This window comes from Rana temporaria, chromosome 7 (genome assembly GCF_905171775.1).
Source record: "Rana temporaria chromosome 7, aRanTem1.1, whole genome shotgun sequence".
Taxonomy (NCBI): domain Eukaryota; kingdom Metazoa; phylum Chordata; class Amphibia; order Anura; family Ranidae; genus Rana; species Rana temporaria.
In genome coordinates, this window is record NC_053495.1 from 11,675,998 (window position 1) to 11,698,851 (window position 22,854).

At 48.1% G+C, this 22,854-nt stretch overlaps 1 protein-coding gene across 2 annotated transcripts in view; it reads right to left on the bottom strand.

Moving 5' to 3' along the window:
• Positions 1-22,854, bottom strand: part of KLHDC8B (kelch domain containing 8B) — a 157,327-nt gene that overhangs the window by 18,412 nt on the left and 116,061 nt on the right. For both annotated transcript variants that reach the window (XM_040358892.1, XM_040358893.1), the window contains exon 5: positions 9,231-9,332. In XM_040358892.1, coding sequence (XP_040214826.1) covers positions 9,231-9,332 — 102 coding nt within the window. The remainder of the gene's footprint in view (positions 1-9,230; positions 9,333-22,854) is intronic.

Consider the following 22,854-nt stretch of genomic DNA (forward strand, 5'->3'; position numbering starts at 1 on the left):
GTTGTACATTTTTGCTGCATGTCCTGAAAGTGCACAAAAAGTCCTGCATGCCGCATCTGTGGTGCAATTCCAAAAAATGCAGCAAAAACGCACAATTTCTAATTAGAAGTCTGAGGGACTGGGGCTATGGAAAACCGCCACAGTGGCGGCCTGTCCATTAAGGGCACACGGGCACTGCCCCCTCCATTATGCCACCCCCATATGTAAAATGGATAGATTCATGCCTGACCGGCCACTAAGATGGGGTAAGTGTCGGTCAGACAGCGAGTGGGTGGAGGGTGTGTCACAGTGGCTGCAATTGATGGGACAAAGTGGCTGCATTTGATGGGACAAAGTGGCTGCATTTGATGGGGCACAGTGGCTGCATTTGATGGGGCACAGTGGCTGCATTTGATGGGACAAAGTGGCTGCATTTGATGGGGCACAGTGGCTGCATTTGATGGGGCACAGTGGCTGCATTTGATGGGGCACAGTGGCTGCATTTGATGGGACAAAGTGGCTGCATTTGATTGGACAAAGTGGCTGCATTTGATGGGGCACAGTGGCTGCATTTGATGGGGCACAGTGGCTGCATTTGATGGGGCACAGTGGCTGCATTTGATGGGGCACAGTGGCTGCATTTGATGGGACAAAGTGGCTGCATTTGATGGGGCACAGTGGCTGCATTTGATGGGACAAAGTGGCTACATTTGATGGGGCACAGTGGCTGCATTTGATGGGGCACAGTGGCTGCATTTATTTGATGGGGCACAGTGGCTGCATTTAATGGGGCACAGTGGCTGCATATAATGGGGCACAGTGGCTGCATTTGATGTTTTTGTTCAGTTTGATTGCTTCCCCCCAAAAAAATGTTGAGCACCAGTGTGAGCCAAAAGGCTTGCACTCACAGATACTCCACTGAAAAGTTATCAATTCTCATGTCACTTTTCAGAGGCATTTGACAGACAGTAAGGAGGTGATGCCTAATTTCCTCCCTGCCTGTTTTAACCTCAGCCAGTCCCTCCAGATATTTCACTTTGTACTCCACCTTATTTTCATTACTCTTTATAGGTATTAGATGTTCTCTCACCTTATTCTTTGCACATCTAATACATAATGAGAGTTCTGGAAATAAGGTGGAGTTCAAAGTGAATTTCTAAACCTAAGTTGAGAACTCCTTTCAGAAGATTTGAGGATATTATTAAACTCAGAGACTGGTGGACTTAGGCCATCATAAATAGATTGAAAATCTGCCAGTTCAGCAGAAATGTCAATCTATCAATGTGCAGACTGGTTATACAGACTCCGATCTATCAACTGACTTCAGTACAACAATGGGAAATGTCCAACGATTTCTCTCTGTTCCAGCAATGTGGAGTGATTTCTCTCTCTGTGCCACAAATGTGGAGCAGTCTCTCTCTCTGTGCGGGCATCCCATCATTAACCCCCGCCGCGTGCCCCCCCCCCCGGGCTGCTCAGTCTAAAATGCCCGGGCCTATTTTTTGTCCCAGTCCGGGCCTGGCTGGAATCCTGCCCGCTCGGACATGTATGGTCGTCAGTACAGACCTACCGTACATGTCCGAGCGCCCGCCGTCCCTCGCATGCGTCGAATGACTTTGACGCATGCGTGGAAGCCTTTAAATGGCAGGCCCGCCCACGTCGCCACGTCATCGTCGTGGCGACAATGCGGACACGCCCCGCGCACTACGCGCGGACTTCTGTACGATGGTTAGTACAACCATCGTACAGAAGCCCTCTGGCAGGCATGTCCGACGGACCGCTATCATCGTACATGTTTGCTCGTTAGTACCTGGCCTAATGGGCACAGTGGATGCTTTTAATGGGCACAGTGGCAGCAATTGATGTTTTTTTTTTTCAGTTTATTTGTGCCCCCCCCAAAAAAAATTGAGCACCAGCCGCCACTGCATATATCTATGTATATGGCCCTGTATTCAAGTACCAATCGGAACAGCGCCCAGCCACATAAGTAGTTTGGCTGCACTTGTGCTTCTGAGGCGCCCATAAATACCCAATTTTTCTACTATATGGGCCAAAGACTCAAAGGGTTTGAGGCCCAGGAACCATTGCCATGCCCTGGTTTCTGTTTTTTTACTAATTCTTAAGCATCTTTTATTGATATCTGCTCCCAAAACATTGTGATTTTTTTTTTAATTTTTGAAAATCTGCGTATAATAAATTATAATTTCCCTACAATACTTATTCTGGAGATTCTACAGTAGGATTAATCAGTCAACTAGCGAGAAAAACAAAAGCAAAAAAAAAAAAAAAAAAACAATGTGGTAGATTCAGATATGCGCATTTTTTACGTAGGCGCAGGGCACCGTTTTTGCCCTGCGCCCCCGCAAATTTTCTGCGCTACCCTCGATTCACGGAGCAGTAGCTCCGTAAATTGCGAGGGCGCTCTGGCAAAATGCCCGGCGTAAGCGCGCACAATTTAAATGATCCCGTAGGGGGCGGGAATCATTTAAATTAGGTGCGTTCCCGTGCCTAGCGTAGTGCGCATGCTCCGTCGGGAAACTTTCCCGACGTGCATTGCGGTAAATGACGTTGCAAGGACGTCATTTGCTTCAAAGTGAACGTGAATGGCGTCCAGCGCCATTCACTTACGCAAACGATGTAAATTTCAAATTTCTCGACGCGGGAACGACGGGTATACTTTAGCATTGGCTGCCCCTGCTATAGAAGGGGCAGCCTTACACAAAAAAACGCTGTACGCAAACGACGTAAACTGCGTACGCAGGGCTCGCGTAATGTTGTGAATCGGCGTTAGTATGCAATTTGCATACTATACGCTGACCACTATGGGAACGCCACCTAGCGGCCATCGCAAGAATGCAGCCTAAGATATGAGGGCATAAGAGCCTTATGCCACGCATATCTTAGGCTGCAGTCGGCGTAACGAGCTTTCTGAATACAGAACACTCGTTACGCCCGGGCAAGTAAGCAATTGCGCTGCGTAACTATGGTTACGCAGGCGCAATTGCTCTCTGAAATCGGGCCAATGACTGGATCTCCATATAATTTTGAATTATGAAATTAAAAACTCATACTAAAACTCAATAAAATGAACACGCCGGGATCCAGCAAAGTTATCACAGCATACAATGCTAGAAGGTAAAAAAACAACAAAAAAAAACGAATGACTGTGTAGTGGAGCGCGAGCTGCTGAGACAAATTAGGACATTGCCTTTAATAAATCCAACAGCTGCCATCAGGAATTAGACTTTAAAGGGTCACTAAAGGAAAAAAATTTTTTAGCTGAAATGACTGTTTACAGGGCATAGAGACATAATAGTTAACTGATTCCTTTTAAAAATGATTAAAAATTGATAAAAAAACAATCATATAATGTGCCTGCAGTGTAGTTTCGTTTTTGCTGTTGTTTGCTGGTTCTCTGATGTACAGAGAGCCACTAGAGGGCAGTCAGCCAATAGAGAGCAGTGATACTTTGTCTAAAACTCCTCAGCACCAATCCAGTTTCGTTTTACACACAGCTCCTTGATTAGTGACCACCGTGAGAAATCTCCCAGCACTGTGGTTATCAGGAAACAGGCAACCAGGAAGTGTCCAGAACAGAGAGGATTTACAGCAACATCAAAGCAAAAACGAACAATGAGGACATGAAACCAGGACTGCAGCAAGGTAAAGGAAGCTATTTAGCTAAAAAAAAAAATTCCTTTAGTGTCCCTTTAAGATGAGAATGGGATTTAATGAATTGGAACTTCGAGCTCTTTGTCCTCCCCCTAAGAGATTTCATCAGCTATTATAAAGATGGCTAGGTTTTCATAAAAGGAAACAGTAATGTCTCGAACACACAATTCCTCCTGTGAATGTTATTAGGAAATGCGCAATTTGTGCTTCATATTATATTTCAGAGAGACTCTTAGCTACTTCACCCCTTACAAATGTACTTATTGTAATGTTTATGTTTATAGGAGGATTTTTGATGACAATTAATGTTCATTCATCTTGGAGGGGGCGCAGTTTGGTATGTTCGCCCCGGGGTCATGCCCACATATGGAAACAATGTTCACACCACACATGTGAGGTATCGTCACGATCGTTCGAGCGAGAGCAATAATTCTAGCACTAGACCTCCTCTAACTCTAAACATGTAGGCCCGGATTCAGATAGGAGTTACGACAGCGTATCTCCGGATACGTCTTCGTAACTCTGAGTGTGCGGGGTAGTATCTATGCAACTGATTCGTAGAATCAGTTACGCATAGATTTCCCTAAGATCCGACCGGCATAAGTGTCTTACACCGTCGTATCTTAGGCTGCATATTTCCGCTAGGTGGCGCTTCCGTAGATTTACACGAGGAATATGCAAATTAGGTAGATACGCCGATTCAGAAACGTACGTCCGCCCGGCGCATTTTTTTTTACGTTGTTTAAGTAAGGCTTTTTCCGGTGTAAAGTTACCCCTCATAAAGCAGGGGTAAGTCATGTTAGGTATGGACGTCGGAAACCACCGAACAGCGTCGTATTTTACGCTGTTTGCGTAAGTTGTTCGCGAATAGGGCTGTACGTAAGTTACGTTCACGTCGAAAGCATTGACAGTTTGCGGCGTAATTTGGAGCATGCGCACTTGGAAACGTTCACGGACGGCGCATGCGCCGTTCGTAAAAAACGTCAAATACGTGGGGTCACAAGTAATTTGAATAAAACACACCCACATCATCCACATTTGAATTAGGCGGGCTTACGCCGACACATTTACACTACGCCGCCGTAACGTAGGGCGATGACGTCACAAGGGGGCATGGCCTCCAACTTACGTCATCGGATGGCCCCGCCCCATGACAATATAAGTCATTGCGCACGGCGGACACAGCATTACATCGGGAGATCGTGTAGAGTCAACATCGGAAGAAGAACAGTGGGAGAAGACCCAGCAAAAGAGTTGAAGGGGAAGAACTAGAGAGGGGAGAAGGACCAACAGAGGTAGAAGATGTCGCCAGAAGAGGGAGAAGAGCCGGAACTGCCTTAATAAAAATATATTAAAAACCTGTGTAGTGTGTTTATTTTTGACACTTTTTTTTAGGTGAATGGGTAGGGGTACCATGTACCCCATACTCATTCACCTAGGGTGGGGGAGCGGGATCTGGGGGCCCCATTAAAGGGGGCTTTAAGATTCTGATAAGCCCCCGCCCACAGACCCCGACAACCACCGGGCAAAGGTTGTCGGGAAGAGGTCCTTGTCCTCATCAATATGGGGACAAGGTGCTTCGGGGTGGGGAGGCGCAGGGCCCCCCCTGCCCCAAAGCACCAAACCCCCCATGTTGAGGGCATGTGGCCTGGTATGGTCCAGGGGGGGGTGGGGTGCTCACTCGTCCCCCCCTTTTCTGACCTGCTGGGCTGAGAGCGCTCATCGGAAGTCGGTTGGCTGCTGATTTTTCAGCATGCACGTCCTCGGCTTCTGTCGAACAGACGGACATACACATGGGCCGAATGTCTGTTGGTATTTTTTTTATCGGCAGATGTCCGACATTATGCCTGTGTGTGCCAGGCTTAAGACTGAGATGCCATTAAAGTTCATGTAAAGGGAGGCATCCCAATACTTTTGGTAATATAGTGTATATATACACTGATTTATAATTTGTGGCCCAGATTCACAAAGACTTACGACGGCGTATCTCCAGATACGCCGTCGTAAGTCCGAATGGCCGCCGTCGTATCTATGCGCCTGATTCATAGAATCAGTTACGCATAGATTTGGCCAAGATACAATCGGCGTAAGTCTCCTACGCCGTCGTATCCTGGGTTGCAATAATTACGCTGGCCGCTAGGTGGCGCTTCCTTGATTTCCGCGTTGAATATGTAAATGAGCAAGATACGCCGATTCACGAACGTACGTATGCCCGTCGCAATTAGTTACGCCGTTTACGTAAGACATACGCCGGCGTAAAGATAAAGCTGGTCTCTAGGTGGCGCAGCCCATGCAAAGTATGGACGTCGGAACAAGCGTATCTTTTTACGTCGCTTGCGTAAGTCGTATGCGAATAGGGCTATGCGTAAGTTACGTTCACGTCACAGGCATTGAGCCGACGTATGTTTGGGCATAAATACGACGTGATACTGAGCATGCGCGCGCATGCGCCGTTCGTTCGGCCATGCATCTACATGGGGTCAAGCCTCATTTAAATACAACACGCCCCCTACCAGCCTACTTTGAATTACGCGCGCTTACGCTGGCCCATTTACGCTACGCCGCCGTAACTTAGGACGCAAGTGCTTTGTGAATACAGAACTTGCCTCTCTAAGTTGCGGCGGCGTAGCGTAAATACGATACGATACGCCCGTGCAACGTAGAACGGCCGTACGTGAATCTAGGCCTATGTGTTTTAGTATTGTTAATGTGTGTGACAGCACAACACTTTTTTTTCTGAGAATAATAAAAATATTCCAATATAAATATAAACCCGGGCCCTTTTAGAAACCCTTCTTCATTATTAATGTCACGTTATATCTGTCCGGTCGAGGAGCCCAATCTGGATGCACGGCCGGCTTAAACACCTATTTAAAGCCGATGTAATGTGCATTTATAATTAAACCCAGACGAAGCCGCACGCTGTGGTTAATGCGAGTCATTAATTGCAATCTGTCAGTTAAAAATGGAAAGACGTTCGGGGATAAATTAGGAGATAATCTTGTAAACTGGCTCTCCTACGCTGTTATTTTTATCAGCTACAAGTATTGATGGTGTCACTTAGGAATCGGATCCTCGCCTCCTTTGCTTCGCCTGCCAGCAGACAACTTTCACTTCTTGGAGTGTGCAGGACGTACAGCGGAGACGGAGCTGCTTGTTCTCTTAAAGTGAACCTGTGCTTTGCGTATGCTGAGCAAACCAGAAAAATCCGGCACCTGCAGCTGCTGGCAATTTTCTTTTGCTTCTTTTCTGCTATTATTTAGATATTAATTACCAAACCATCTACAGTAACAATCAGCCCAGCCACTAAGACTCGAGCTGCCATAGTATTAAGCTTGAGATTCTTCTAAACTGTCCCCTTTTGTTATAGCAATCTGGGCTGCTTTTTGTTTTCCCCTTTTGTTATAGCAACAAAAGAGGCCCACCAAATAAACAGACCTGCACTCACTGTATGTCCTCAGTCTTTCAGGTTGAATGATAACTGGATATTCTTCAACCTCCAAAGACTGAGGACATCTTCTGGTGAACCTGTGCTTTGCGCATGCAGAGCAAACCAGAAAAAATCAGGCACCTGAAGCTGCTGGCACTTTCCTTTCCTTTGCTTCTTTGCTGCTATTATTTAGATATTGATTACCAAACCGTTTACAGTAACAATCAGACCAGCCACTAAGACTCGAGCTGCCATAGTATTAAGCTTGAGATTCTTCTAAACTGTCCTCTTTTGTTATCGCAAGAGGCCCAACCTAAAAGACGGAGGACATACTGTGAGTGCAGTCTTGTTTATGTGGTTAAACAGACCTGCACTCACAGTATGTCCTCAGTCTTTCAGGTTGAATGATGGCTAGGCATCCTTCAACTCTGAAGACTAAGGACATCTTCTGATGAACCTGTGCTTTGTGCATGCAGAGCTAACCAGAAAAATCAGCACCTGCAGCTGCTGGCACTTTCCTTTCCTTTGCTTCTTTGCTGCTATTATTTTGATTACCAAACCATCTACAGTAACAATCAGCCCAGCCACTAAGACTCGAGCTACCATAGTATTAAGCTTGAGATTCTTCTAAACTGTCCTCTTTTGTTATAGCAAGAGGCCCAACCTGAAAGATTGAGGACCTACTGTGAGTGCAGTCTTGTTTATGTGGTTAAACAGACCTGCACTCAAAGTATGTCCTCAGTCTTTCAGGTTGAATGATGGCTGGGCATTCTTCAACCTCTGAAGACCGAGGACATCTTCTGGTGAACTTGTGTTTGCGTATGCAAGGCAAACCAGAAAAATCCAGCACCTGCAGTAACAATTATCCCAGCCACTAAGACTCGAGCTACCAAAGGCATTAAGCTTGAGATTCTTCTTAACTGTCCTCTTTTGTTATAACAAGAGGCCCAACCTGAAAGACTGAGCACATACTGTGAGTGCAGGCTTGTTTATGTGGTTAAACAGACCTGCACTCACAGTATGTCCTCAGTCTTTCAGGTTGAATGACGGATGAGCATTCTTCAACCTCTGAAGACTGAGGACATCTTCTGGTGAACTTGTGCTTTGCGTATGCAGAGCATACCAGAAAAAATCTGGCACCTGAAGCTGCTGGCACTTTCCTTTGCTACTCTTATTTAGATATTGATTACCAAACATCTACAATAAAAATCAGTCCAGCAGCTAAGACTCGAGCTGCCATAGTATTAAGCTTGAGATTCTTCTAAACTGCCCCCTTTTGTTATAGCAAAAGGGCCAACCTGAAAGACTGAGCACATACTGTGAGTGCAGGCCTGTTTATGTGGTTAAACAGACCTGCACTCACAGTATGTCCTCAGTCTTTCAGGTTGAATGACGGCTGGGCATTCTTCAACCTCTGAAGACTGAGGACATCTTCTGGTGAACCTGTGCTTTGCGTATGCAGAGCAAACCAGAAAAATCCAGCACCTGCAGTAACAATCATCCCAGCCACTAAGACTTGAGCTGCCAAAGGCATTAAGCTTGAGATTCTTCTTAACTGTCCTCTCTTGTTATAACAAGAGGCCCAACCTGAAAGACTGAGCACATACTGTGAGTGCAGGCTTGTTTATGTGGTTAAACAGACCTGCACTCACAGTATGTCCTCAGTCTTTCAGGTTGAATGACGGCTGGGCATTCTTCAACCTCTGAAGACTGAGGACATCTTCTGGTGAACCTGTGCTTTGCGTATGCAGAGCAAACTAGAAAAATCCAGCACCTGCAGCAACAATCAGCTCAGCCACTAAGACTCGAGCTGCCATAGTATTAAGCTTGAGCTTCTAAACTGTCCCCTTTTGTTATAGCAAGAGACCCACCACATGGGTCAGTGGGAGAATAGTGCCCCATCATTGGTATCAATGGGAGGAATAGTGCCTCATCATTGGTAAGAGTGGGAGGAATAGTGCCCCATCATTGGTGTCAGTGGAAGGAATAGTGCCCTATCATTGATGTCAGTGGAAAGAATAGTGCCCTATCACTGATGTCAGTTAGAGGAATAGTGCCCCATCATTGGTGTCAGTTGGACAAACAGTGCCCAATCATAAAAGTGGATCACGGGCCATTTTTATACAGAGGTTATCATTGGTTGACTCACCGAGTCCTCCCACAGCAACCACCCGGCCCCCCAGGTACCCGGAGACAAAGTCGGCTCTCTTCTCCCTCATGCGCGTGGACCGCCCGGGTTTGCTCCAGACAACTGCAAAAAAACAAAAACAAAAGAAAAAAAAACTTTATACAGCGTTCAAAGCCTGCTGCCAGCGAGCGTCCTCTACAATTTTTTTTTCCTGTAGATTTCAATTTGTTTTCCATCGAAAAGTTTGTTAACCACAAGGAACACGGAGCACAGCTAAGAGGCGCGAATATCACGCGGAGATCCGCTGACAGGATGACGATGAGATTTCAGCCACGACTGTCAGGTCTCCTAAGCGCTTTTACTCTCGGCGAGGCGCGGTATTTTCCCGAAAAAGGGCCGCGGCGGTCATTTGCACACAAATACATCTATTTCAAGCGGGCTTTGGTGCGCTTATTACAATAACAGCTATATCAGCGACGGGAGGTGGCGACGGCGGCCCTTGAATTTCAACTTTTTTCCAGTTTTTCTTTTGGCGTCCTCCTGTGACATAACTTTTCTCTGTAACAGAAACACGTATTATTTTATGACTCACTAGGCACAGCGGTTTCAGCTTTTTCTTATTTCAAGCTAACGGGAATAAAATGAACACGAGGTTCAGAGCGCGAGAGGAGGAAATGAGGCTTTTTTTTTTGCGTTTTAGCAGCGTTTAGCAGCGTTTCTTTGACAGACGTTTTTCAATTTTAACAAAAAAAAAATGTTCAAATGCTTCTAGACGCAAACGCAGCATGTAAACACGGCTAAACGGATAGAGCTTTCTTTTGGTGGTATTTGATCACCTCTGCGGTTTTTATTTTTTGCGCTATAAACAAAAATAGAGCGACAATTTGAAAAAAAATGAAAATTTTTTACTTTTTGCTATAATAAATCTCCCCCAAAAATATACAGGCAGATGGGCGTATATATACGTCCTTGCCTTTGCGCGGGTCGGGGGTCCGATCGGGACCCCCCCCCCCCGCTGCGTGCGGCGGGCGGATTCCCTCTGGGAGCGATCCGGGATGAGGGCGCGGCTATTCGTTTATAGCCGCTCCGTCGCGATCGCTCCCCGGAGCTGAAGAACGGGGAGAGCCGTATGTAAACACGGCTTCCCCATGCTTCACTGTGGCGGTGCATCGATCGTGTGATCCCCTTTATAGGGGAGACACAATCGATGACATCAGACCTACAGCCACACCCCCCTACTGTTGTAAACACACACTAGGTGAACACTAACTCCTACAGCGCCCCCTGTGGTTAACTCCCAAACTGCAACTGTCATTTTCACAATAAACAATGCAATTTAAATGCATTTTTTGCTGTGAAAATGACAATGGTCCCAAAAATGTGTCAAAATTGTCCGAAGTGTCCGCCATAATGTCGCAGTCACGAAAAAAATCGCTGATCGCCGCCATTAGTAGTAAAAAAAATTTTTTTAATAAAAATGCAATAAAAATATCCCCTATTTTTTAAACGCTATCAATTTTGCGCAAACCAATCGATAAACGTTTTTTTTTTACCAAAAATAGGTAGAAGAATACGTATTGGCCTAAACTGAGGAAACATTTTTTTTTTATATATATATGTTTTTGGGGGATATTTATTATAGCAAAAAGTAAAAAATATTGCATTTTTTTCAAAATTGTTGCTCTATTTGTGTTTATAGCGCAAAAAATAAAAACCGCAGAGGTGATCAAATACCACCAAAAGAAAGCTCTATTTGTGAGGGAAAAAAGGACGCCAATTTTGTTTGGGAGCCACGTCGCACGACCGCGCTATTGTCAGTTAAAGCGACGCAGTGCCGAATCGCAAAACCTGGCCTGGGCATTTAGCTGCCTAAAGGTCCGGGGCTTAAGTGGTTAAGGTCACAGCTCATATTCCACCTAGCGAGGCAACTAGTGGCCCACCAGGGGAACTACAACAGGCCACATCTGTGCCCTACATGGTAATGAGATGCCCTGCACCTGCCCAGAATAGGAAGAAGCTGGTTTTGTCAGACGTCCCTGGATAGATATCTATTCCAAGGTGACAGCAGCCCCCCCCCCCCCCCCTGCACCTTATCTCCATGTGCGGGAGCAGAGAGTATAATGGAATACGGCTTCGAGAGAAATTCAGAACAGCGAAGTACAGTCCCTCCCAGGGCTCTCTTACTCCCATTGCCTTATTTAAACAATAAGTGGAGCTTTGATGAGCTGTTTTTGCAAATTATCCTCCAAATTCTTCCTTTCAAGGGCTAAAATTATGAATGCAGTCCAATCACCAGGGTGTTCTCTGCATAATTGTCCTATGCAAATGAGGAATCCAGCTCACGGCTTGCCTGCCAATTCTTTTTTTTTTCACTTGGCATCACCTGAAATATAATATATGGATCAGTAATTTAAAGCTGAACTCCGGGCAGATATAAAAGACACAAGGCAATGCAGCTCTGTATTCATTAACAGGGCCGGGACCAGGGGTGGGCAGAAGGGGAGGCTGCCCTGGGCACTGTGGTATCATGTGAGATTGTGGGGAGGGGCAGGGCCGATCCTAGGGTCACAGACGCCTGGGTGCAGAAATATTGCTGGCGCCCCACATGGGCGTGGTCATCTTACTAACTCCTCCCCTTTACAAATGTTTCTATGGCTATGACTCAAACACAGAGATGCTCCCTTAAGAAGTCTTCATTAGTGTCCCCCAGTAGGTGTCCCCATCAGAGCCCCCCAGCAGGTGTCCCCATCAGAGCCCCCCACAGCAGGTGTCCCCATCAGAGCCCCCCACAGCAGGTGTTCCCATCAGAGCCCCCCCCCCCACAGCAGGTGTCCCCATCAGAGCCCCCCACAGCAGGTGTCCCCATCAGAGCCCCCCACAGCAGGTGTCCCCATCAGAGCCCCCCACAGCAGGTGTCCCCCATCAGAGCCCCCCACAGCAGGTGTCCCCATCAGAGCCCCCCACAGCAGGTGTCCCCATCAGAGCCCCCCACAGCAGGTGTCCCCATCAGAGCCCCCCACAGCAGGTGTTCCCCATCAGAGCCCCCCACAGCAGGTGTCCCCCATCAGAGCCCCCCACAGCAGGTGTCCCCCATCAGAGCCCCCCACAGCAGGTGTCCTCATCTCAGCCCCCCCACAGCAGGTGTCCCCATCAGAGCCCCCCCACATCAGGTGTCCCCATCAGAGCCCCCCCCACAGCAGGTGTCCCCATCAGAGCCCCCCCCCACAGCAGGTGTCCCCATCAGAGCCCCCCCACAGCAGGTGTCCCCATCAGAGCCCCCCCCCCCACAGCAGGTGTCCCCATCAGAGCCCCCCACAGCAGGTGTCCCCCATCAGAGCCCCCCACAGCAGGTGTCCCCATCTCAGCCCCCCCACAGCAGGTGTCCCCATCAGAGCCCCCCCCACAGCAGGTGTCCCCATCAGAGCCCCCCCCCCACAGCAGGTGTCCCCACAAGAGCCCCCCCCCCCCCCACAGCAGGTGTCTCCATAGATCAGTACTTGTCCAATAGATCCCTGTAGCTCAGGCGCGCTGGGAGCAGAAGCACATTACAGGGGGCGGGGCATACGTGGCATCTTTGGTTACTAGGAGGGTGGCACTCGGTGAGCATTTCTGGGAGTGCACGGATGATTGGTAGCAGCTCCGGCCAACCCAGAAGCCTCTCATCACACCACCTATGGGAGAAGAGCTGACACAGAGGAAGCGGGGCAGACAGGAGATTGCTCCACGTGCACAGAATTAATTAGTGGAGCCTAGTACCGGAACGTGTTCCGGTACTAGGCTCCACTGCGGTACCCAACCTGGATTCCGGGGACAGCGGGAGGTATGCGCTCTTGTCAGTTGCCAGCGGAGAGAGCAAGCGGGATGGGGAACCGCAGCACCCGCTACATGTGCTCCGCCTCTGGACACATACAAGGAGGAGGGAGGAGATTACTTTGGAGCTTCGGCGCCCCCGCCTCTGCGGCGCCTGGGTGCACCCCGCGCACCCTGCCTAGGATCGGCCCTGGGGAGGGGCACAAGGAGATTCGGGGGAAGGGGATTTGTGTTGGGTGGGAAAATTGGGGGGGGGGTAAGAATTGTTCTGGGAGGAAAAATGGGGGGGGGAGGGATGCTAGGAAAGGACATTCAACTATCCACTACTGCGCAAAAAAATCTAAACCGCAGAGGTGATCAAAATACCACCAAAGGAGAGCTCTATTTGTGGGGGAAAAAGGACATTAATTTTAGTTCAGCGTTGCCCTACCACGCAATTGTCAATTAAAGTAACGCAGTGCCGTATCGCAAAAAAATGGCCTAGGTCATGAATATTCTGGAAAGAACAAAAAGGGTGTTTGGACAGCCGCACTCCAGAAAAATATCTTAGGTTGCTTTTATTTGTAAAATTGGATAAAAAGCACTACAAGCCACAGCAAGAAAAATAGGACACACAGTTGACGCGTTTCACATTAGTACTTAGTCAATAAGCTATGACTAAGCACGAAGTACTAGTGCGAAACGCGTCAGCAGTGTGTCCTATTTTTCTTGCTGTGGCTTGTAGGGCTTTTTATCCAATTTTACTAATAAAAGCAACTTTAAAGGGGTTGTAAAGGTACAATTTTTTTCCTAAATAGCTTCCTTTCAATCAGAGTCGGGATAACGGAAAAACTCCCGTATAAGGAGAGCGAATACGGAAACGATAAGCACAATTATGGAATTTAGCCCATGGAATATAACATGACTGCAGTAGATATCCTTCCATCATCAAAAAATAAGTAATCCATGCCCGGGTTGGAGTTTTTTTTCATCCAATCCCCCCGCTGAGATTTATCGCTTCTGCAGAGATAAGTGCGGCGCCATGGTTCAAAGCGAACAAACTGTCACCATAAGCTACGCAGCGTTTGTACGAGTCCGGAGAACATTTTTCAAGGACCTGACCATTTCCAATGATCAGTGTTCTTAATGGTTAGCCTTGGCTCGCCCCCCCAGGACATGCTGGGACTTCAGAAGGTTGTCAGAGGCTACATCTCCGCGTTCCATTTATTGTAGATGGAGTTAAAGGGGGAGAGTATTCAAGGCAAACAGCGCGGGTTGCAAAGGGAGAAGAAAGGAAGATGCGGAACAGCGTGTGCTTATCTCTCTCACCCCCCGGGGGGAAATGCTGTGCACGGGGCAGCTATGATCCTGTCTACAGTGAGTCCAATTCATTCATCTGCCTGGCTGTCGGACCACGATATCTCGCTGTCAGTTGTCATGGCAATTGAGGAAAGCGCTTCGTGCCAGCAGCGAAGGGCGCATAATTCCCTCAAACCTCCAACTTTTACCCAGCCCTGCTTGCAGGTGGTCCCGGCTTCATGCAGAGCAAAGACCCCCCCCCCTCCCACGGCATGCACCCCCCAACTTTCTAAAATGCTCAAAACTGGAGTTCATAGACAAAAATCACAACCTTTCCTCCCCCTCCCCATCATACGTCTGTCTGTTCATTTAGACCCAGATTCACAGAGAGCAAGGCGCGCATTACGCCGCCGTAGAGTAACCAATGTACGCTACGCCAACGCAGCGCAGAGAGGCAAGCAATGCATTCAGCAAGCCAGTGCTCCCAACGCTGCGCCAGCGTGGCTTGGGATTCGAAGGCGTACGCCGGCGTAGGTGGAAGTGGGCGTGACCCATGCAAATGAGGCGTGACCCCATGCAAATGATGGGCCGAGCGCCAGACAGATAAGTATCACGAACTGCGCATGCCCTGTGACGTGGACGCATCCCCCTGCTCACAACCACGTCGGAACAACTGCCTAAACTACGCCGGATCACTGCGTACGGCGTGAACGTAACCTACGCCCAGCCAGACACACGTCCAACGCACAATACGCCGGCTTGTGCTCCCTGGTGCAGACCTCTGCATGTCTGCTGCTGGGTTGCACCTCCTTTATGGGGAATAACTTTATGCCGGACGTACAACTTACGCGCACCTCTCGTAGCCTGCGTCGGGCACACGCAGGTTCGTGAATCGCCGTATTTCCCTCATTTGCATGTTTGAATGGCTAATCAATGGGAGCGGCACCATGCGCCCAGCCTAAATGTGCGCCCACCCTACGCCGGCGTAAGCAAGCTACGTCGGTGGGGTGTAGCCTGGTTTTAGGCGCATATCTGTTTGTGGGTCTGGCGCACAGATAGGACGACGCACATTTGCACTTACGTCGGCGTAACTTGTTATACGTCGGCGTAAGTGCTTTGTGAATCTGGGCCTATGGAAACAAAGATAATTATTTTATGGAATTTATAAATGCCGAAACATTAGTTGACCACTTGACTTTCAAAAGTGGTCTTAGTCCGTAGGGTTCAATATTGATGTAGCACCCTGATGTTTGGGCAGGGCTGCTTTGAAATTTAGTTGCCAGGTGATAGTCGCCTTGGCCAATTGTTAGGAGATCAATAGATTTCCTCCTAATTCTGGAATTGCTGCACTTCTCTCTTCTGCCACTAAGTGGCATTGTAGCTGGGGACCCTTAGATAAGACAAGGGCATGGCAAGGACAGATTAGGAATGAATGGGTGTCCCAGCCAATAGTCAGGGATTTTCTTAGGTCCCTTGTCCTGCTGGGAGAATCTATTTATTTAGGTGGAGTCGGGTGATCGGGGTTCTGTGCCACCTGGACGGCTGTCTGGGTGGACGTGTGTTGTATTGCCTAAGGCCTATCCCGGGGACATCTGGCTGCTAGGCTGTCTAAAGTAAGGTCTCTCTGCTCTCCGCCTCACAGGCTCTTAAGTCTTACTCTTTGGGCCTTGGCTACTACTGGGTGGGGAGCGGAGGAAGATCACTCTACCAGGGAAGGCAAGGAGATAAGCAGGCAGGCGGCTGGCCGGGACTTGAGCCAAGGCAGAAGAACATGCGAAGCGGAGCTGAATGGGCATGCACCCGAAACTGAAGAAATATTCCCTCCGCTCCGACCAGCACAGCGGGGGGGTGTAATTCAGATTTTTTTTTTAATTCTGCACTGACTGTCTTTGAAAATTGCCCCAGCCCCTGTTCAAATCCAATCCAGGGACAAAACCGGGGACAGACTTGGTCCAGGGACAGTGTCCTTAATCCGGGGACTGTCCCCGGAAACCGGGGATGTCTGGTCACCCTAGTCTAAAGGCCTATCCAGAAGCAGGAAAAGCAGCATAGGGCTGGGACTGCAGGCTTGTAGCCCAACCAGAAGTAACTGTTCCACCGGCCGGTGAACCAGATGTGGTCAGAGGTAGAGGGGAAGCTGTTGCCACTAAAGGGACCATCCACCTTGTTATGAGTAAGTTGATGCCAGTACCAGAGCAGACTTCTCGCCAGACGGGGACCATGAGTAAAGACAGGTGTCCCAATACTTTTGGTAATATAGTGTATTTTTACTACATACAGACATGCATGTTCAGGTGAAAGGATAGTTTGGGCCAGATTCACGTAGAATCGCGGCGGCGTAACGCATGTCCTTTACGTTATTCCGCCGCAAGTTTTCAGCGCAAGTGCTTGATTCACAAAGCTTGAAAACTTGCGGCGGCGTAGCGTAAAGCCGTCCGGCGCAAGCCCGCCTAATTCAAATGGGGCGGGGACATTTAAATTAGGCGTGTTCCCACGCCGAACGTACTGCGCATGCGCCGTCCCTAAAATTTCCCGACGTGCATTGCGCTAAATGACGTCACGAGGACGTCATTGGTTTCGACGTTAACGTAAATGGCGTCCAGCGCCATTCACGGATGACTAATGCAAATGACGTGAAATTTCAAATTTCGACGCGGGAACGACGGCCATACTTAAAGCGGGGGTTCACCCTATCGACGGGAAAAAAAAAAAAAATTTGTATTTTACCTTAAAATCAAGCATTGTAGCGCGAGCTACAGTATGCCTGTCCCGAATTTTTTCCCCCCATACTCACCTTGTAGTCGTCCATCGAAGATACCGGGGAATGGGCGTGCCTCTGGAGACGGAGGATGATTGACGGCCGGCTCTGGCGCGTCACGCTTCTCCGGAAATAGCCGAAATAGGCTTGGTCTTCACGACGCGTGCGCATAGCCTGTGCGCAGGCGCCGTGAAGAGCCGAGACCTACTCCGGCTGTCTTCGGGGAGAGTGACGCGCCAGAGCCGGCCGTCAATCATCCTCCCTCTCCATAGGCACGCCCATTCCCCGCGGGAGACGAAATCTACGATGGACGACTACAAGGTGAGTATGGGGTTAAAAAAATCGGGACAGGCATACTGTAGCTCGCGCTACAATGCCTGTCTCGATGGTAAAATCATGGGATTGTGGGTGAACTACCGCTTTAACATTGGCTAGACCACCTAGGGCCCAGCTTTATCTTTATGACGTGTATCTCTACGGAAACAACGTAAATTTACAGCGACGGGCAAAGCGGACGTTCGTGAATCGGCGTAACGAGTCATTTGCATATTCTACGCCGACCGCAATGGAATCGCCACCTAGCGGCCGGCCTAGAATTGCAGCCTAAGATTCCACAGTTACACCTGTCGGATCTTAGGGAGATCTATGCGTAACCTGATTCTATGAATCAGGCGCATAGATACGACGGCGTATCAGGAGATACGCCGCCGTATCTTCTTTATGAATCTGGCCCTTTGTGTTTATTAGAAGACCTTTAACTGTTATTTCCTTCAACCATCATCTTAGTACATAGATCGCTGATTCCATCTCCCATATACACTTCTTCATTATTCCCCTTTCCAACTTCAGTAATAATTTAGCAGGCAATTATTTATCATCACAAAATTGTACATTTACCAAAATAGCACTTTATTGCTTTGATTCGCTGTTCTCTGACCGTATATTCTTTTTTTTTTTAATCATAATTAATTAAATTATTCATAACAGGTTTCTATGGAAAATATATGATATTCAATTAATATTTGATCACAGGAAGAAAAACGCCATTATATCCTTACTTTGCGAATTTGCTGAAAGAAAAAAAAAAATTGTCACCGGCGCTCTTGAAGTTTTAGGCGATGGAAGGCGCGTCCCCCCAGGCGGTGGAGATAACACTGTGATCATGTGTGTGCGGGTGACACCGAAATGATTATTACAGACATTCATTGTTCCAGGATGAAAGAATTCCGCCAAGTAGAAGCTTTCTTCTTCACTGGTAAAGTGCCGCCGTTCAATTCCTTTCTAGAGGATGAACACATGTGACATCAATGCAGGGAGGGCAGGTGACAGCGAAAGCGAGAACATTATATAAACCACTTTTCCCGGGGTCAGCGTGTTTCTCTGTAGATAAAGCTTCCATCTCCCTATGGAGGATCACATCTACACAAGCTTTATACAACTATTATGTTAGGTAAGTCATAGGATTTCAGTTATTTATATACACATATGTGGTCACCTGACCATCAAACCTACCGTATGTGGTCACCTGACCATCAAACCAGTATGTGGTCACCTGACCATCAAACCAGTATGTGGTCACCTGACCATCAAACCTACTGTAAGTGGTCACCTGACCATCAAACCTACTGTATGTGGTCACCTGACCATCAAACCTACTGTATGTGGTCCAGTGGCAGTTCGTCCATAGAGGGCGCTGGAGCGCCGCCCCCTCTGGCTCTCGTCCGCAACTGAGTCTAATAACATACATTCATTCATGCATTGCATGAATGTATGGTATTGTTGCCAGCTGCCGATGGTCTATTCAGATGGACTGAAATTGAGCGCCGGTCACCTGAATAACGGCTGCTGGTTGGTTGTGCGGAAGTGCCTATCAGAGCCAGCGGCTCTGATAGGCTTTCCGAGTACAGCCCTCGGCTCCCGGATGTCTTATCCTCGGAACGTACTGGGGGTGCGTCCCTTGGATAAGACTGACGGCCGTCTCAGCCAATCAGATTACCCGATTCTGGTTATCGGTAACTTGATTTGGCGAAGCGTCACCAAGGCGGGAGAAGACATCGAGGGACGTGGAAGGAGTAAGGTAAGTGCATTTTACAGGGTACAGCGGTGACAATGGGCACAGAGGCGACAAAGGGCACAGTGGCATCAATGGGCACAGTGGTGACAAAGGGCACAGTGGCGACAAAGGGCACAGTGGCGACAAAGGGCACAGTGGTGACAATGGGCACAGTGGCAACAATTAAAGGGCACAGTGATATGCACAGTGGCGACAATTAAAGGGCACAGTGGTGACAATTGGCACAGTGGCGACAATTGGCACAGTGGCTGCGTTTGATGGCATGGCACAGTGGTGACAATTGATGGCACAGTGGCTGTATTTGATGGCATGGCACAGTGGCAGCGTTTGATAGCATGGCACAGTGACTGCGTTTGTTGGCATGGCACAGTGACTGTGTTTGTTGGCATGGCACAGTGACTGCGTTTGATGGCACAGTGGTGCGAATTGATGGCATAGTGACTGCATTTGATGGCATGGCACAGTGGTGATAATTGATGGCACAGTGGCTGCGTTTGATGGCATGGCACAGTGGTGACAATTGATGGCACAGTGGCTGCATTTGATGGGCACAGTGAGGCTGCAATTTATTTTCTTTTTTCGTTTGCGCCCCCCAAAAATTTTGAGCACCAGCGGCCACTGATGTGGTCGCCTGACCATCAAACCTACCGTATGTGGTCACCTGACCATCAAACCAGTATGTGGTCACCTGACCATCAAACCTACTGTATGTGGTCACCTGACCATCAAACCTACCGTATGTGGCCACCTAACCATCAAACCAGTATGTGGTGACCTGACTATCAAACCTACCGTATGTCGTCACCTGACCATCAACCCAGTATGTGGTCACCTGACCATCAAACCTACTGTATGTGGTTACCAGACCATCAAACCATCAAACCTATTGTATGTGGTCACCAGACCATCAAACCTACTGTATGTGGTCACCAGACCATCAAACCTACTGTATGTGGTCACCTATATAAACTTATTGGACATCCCAATCCAGGATGGGAATTGTTACAGGGGCTTTTTGAAGGGGACTGCAGGGTAGCCTCTTGCCTACTGACTTTGGGCCCTGGCATTTGAGGGAGCTACATGCATTCAGGAAGATGTCCTGTTATATAATGCAAGATACAAAATATTACCAAAAGTATTGGGACACCTGCCTTTACACGCACATGAACTTTAATGACATCCCAGTCTTAGTCAGTAGGGTTCAAGATTGACAATTTTAATCATTGGTATCAGTGGGGGGAATAGTGGCCCATCATTGGGATCAGTGGAAAGAATATTGCCCCTTTGTTGGCATTAGTGGGAGAAACAGTGCCCCATTGTTAGTGTCAGTGGGCAGAATAGATCCCACGCATTGATGTCAGTTTGAGGAATTATGCCCCATCTTTGGGGTCAATGGGAGAAATCGTTCACCTGTTGTTGATGTCACCACCAGGAATTATGCCCCATTGTTGGTGACAGTGCAAAGAATAGTGTCTTGTATCAGTTGGAGGAAAAGGGCCCCAAGGGCTGGATAAAGGCAAGCAAAGAGCCACAGTTTGGAGACCCCTGGCCTATGCCAACACCAAGCAAACCTAGGAGACAGCCTCCCTCCCCAGCAAGGAGAAGGTGATTGGCAGCCTCAGCTGTGCAGGTTTCCCTATGAGACTGTGTAGAGGAGGGGTTGCCCTTTCCCTCCACTCAGGTCTCAGATTACACTCAGCTATGTGCTCTGTGCTGTGCAGTGTGTGACATCCGATCCCCACCCCCTGCCTTCTGAAGCAGAGGAAAAAAAACTTGGATCGCTGTGTTTTACAAGGCTGTAGAGGAGAGAGGGTGGCAGATAAACAAGTACAAGTGACGTAGGAGGATGTGTTTCATCTTTGGGTGTCACCTGAGGCTTTGCTGGGTTTACAACAACTTTAAAGAGTAAATCACTTTCTGAAAATACTTTGAAAACTGGAGGCTTAATATCACTTTAAGGTTAAACTCCAACCCCTTAGGCAGCAATAAGAGTGTTTAATGGGCCTCTCCTTGGCATTGCGGAGCGGTAGGCAAGTTCTGTTTCTCTGCAAGTACAGATTTTATTTTACAAATAGTTATTTTGTTTGCCAGACCGTCTTTCCATCAGCAAAATCTCCAAAGTCCGTTAAAGCTGAATAACAACAATTTATCGGCCCGCGTATTCTTCGCACATCACAGATAATTGTTGTTTCCTCTCTATTCCCGGGTCACACAACATCAGAATCGCTGCACCCGCTCACAACTCTATGAATGTTATTAGTCCCCCAGCAATTTCTCCGTAGGCAAAAAAAAAAAAACGACAAAACTCACTTGAAGGCGACAGCGGAGGAGCGGAATAAGGAGGGCAAATGTCTCAACCTGATTATTGAAATGACTAAAAATAGCTTTTTCATTTTCCAGCCTCTCCGGAGGGTGGTGGAGACAAGGATGGAATGATTGCAGAGTTCAGTGTTGATATCTACGCTGCTCTATGATTACATGATCACAGTCAGCCAATTATCAGAGGAGAAATGGCGAGCTTACTTCGGGGGAACTGCTGGGAGCGTTGCGCTACTATACTTTTTTTTTTTCTTCTAAAAGTGTCCATAGGTTCGAAGGGTGGCCATAAAGGAGAAGATGTCTCGCTACGAAGGACGAGCGGTAAGACATTTGCCTGAAGAGTTTACCGAACTGCAGTGCCGGCCCAAGACATTGTGCTGCCTGGTACCAAGAATGAAATGCTGCCCCCCCCCAAAAAAAATTACGCCCACCAAAATGCCCCCACATCCATTATTTTATATCATGATAACTAAAGTGGACCTATCATGGCTCTATACATGTATATAGGAGTATAAAAAGGACCTGTTATGGCTCTATTCATGTAATTAACCCCACAGTGGAGCGGAGAGCGGAACAGGAGGAGCGGTCGGGTGGCAATTAGCCCCACAGTGGAGTGGAGAGTGGAGCTGGCGGAATGGGATGGCGTGCGGGCGGCAATTTGCTGCCCCCCTGAAAGTGCTGCCTGGTACAATGGTACCATCGGGTCCCATGGTAGGGCCAGCCCTGCCGAACTGGCATGGATGTCGCACCACTTCCTTAAATTAAATCTCTCTAAAACCAAGCTGATAATATTCCCTTCCGCCTGTGCCCCCATTTATGACTTTTCCATCAAAATCAATAAAATTCAACCCTCAATCCCTCCATGCCAGGGTACGACGTGTAACCCTAGACTCTGACCTGTCCTTTCAGCCCCAAATCCAATCGTCAAAAGCTTGTAGACTTCAATCTCGGTAACAGCTCTAAAATTCTCCCCTTTCCAACCCCTCAGCGCCGAGCGTGCGCACATATGCAGCCTCGGCTTGAAGGGGTTATACCGGGGCAGTGTTGCCAACCATCAGTATTTTTACTGGCAGCCAGTAAAAAATGGGCAATTTTCTTCTGCCAGTAAATGCCAGTAAGAGGAAAAGGTTGCTAGTAAAAAATATGGCTGTGACACTGGTGAGGAGGCGGCCAAGACTGTCCAAGTGCCTTCTACAGTGTGTTCAGTCAATGCCAAGTGAAGTGGCCGGATCTGAGGGACGGGAATGTAACGGTGTGGCCCGTGGGACCCAGAGGCTCTTGAAGGATGTGGGGTACTCCTGTTTCAGCTTCACCAATGACTCTTGTGTCTAGGGTCATCCTATGTCCACTAGGGGCATAGGATGACTGAGAACTGATATCTTGGATTACATGAGATGGGACAGTAA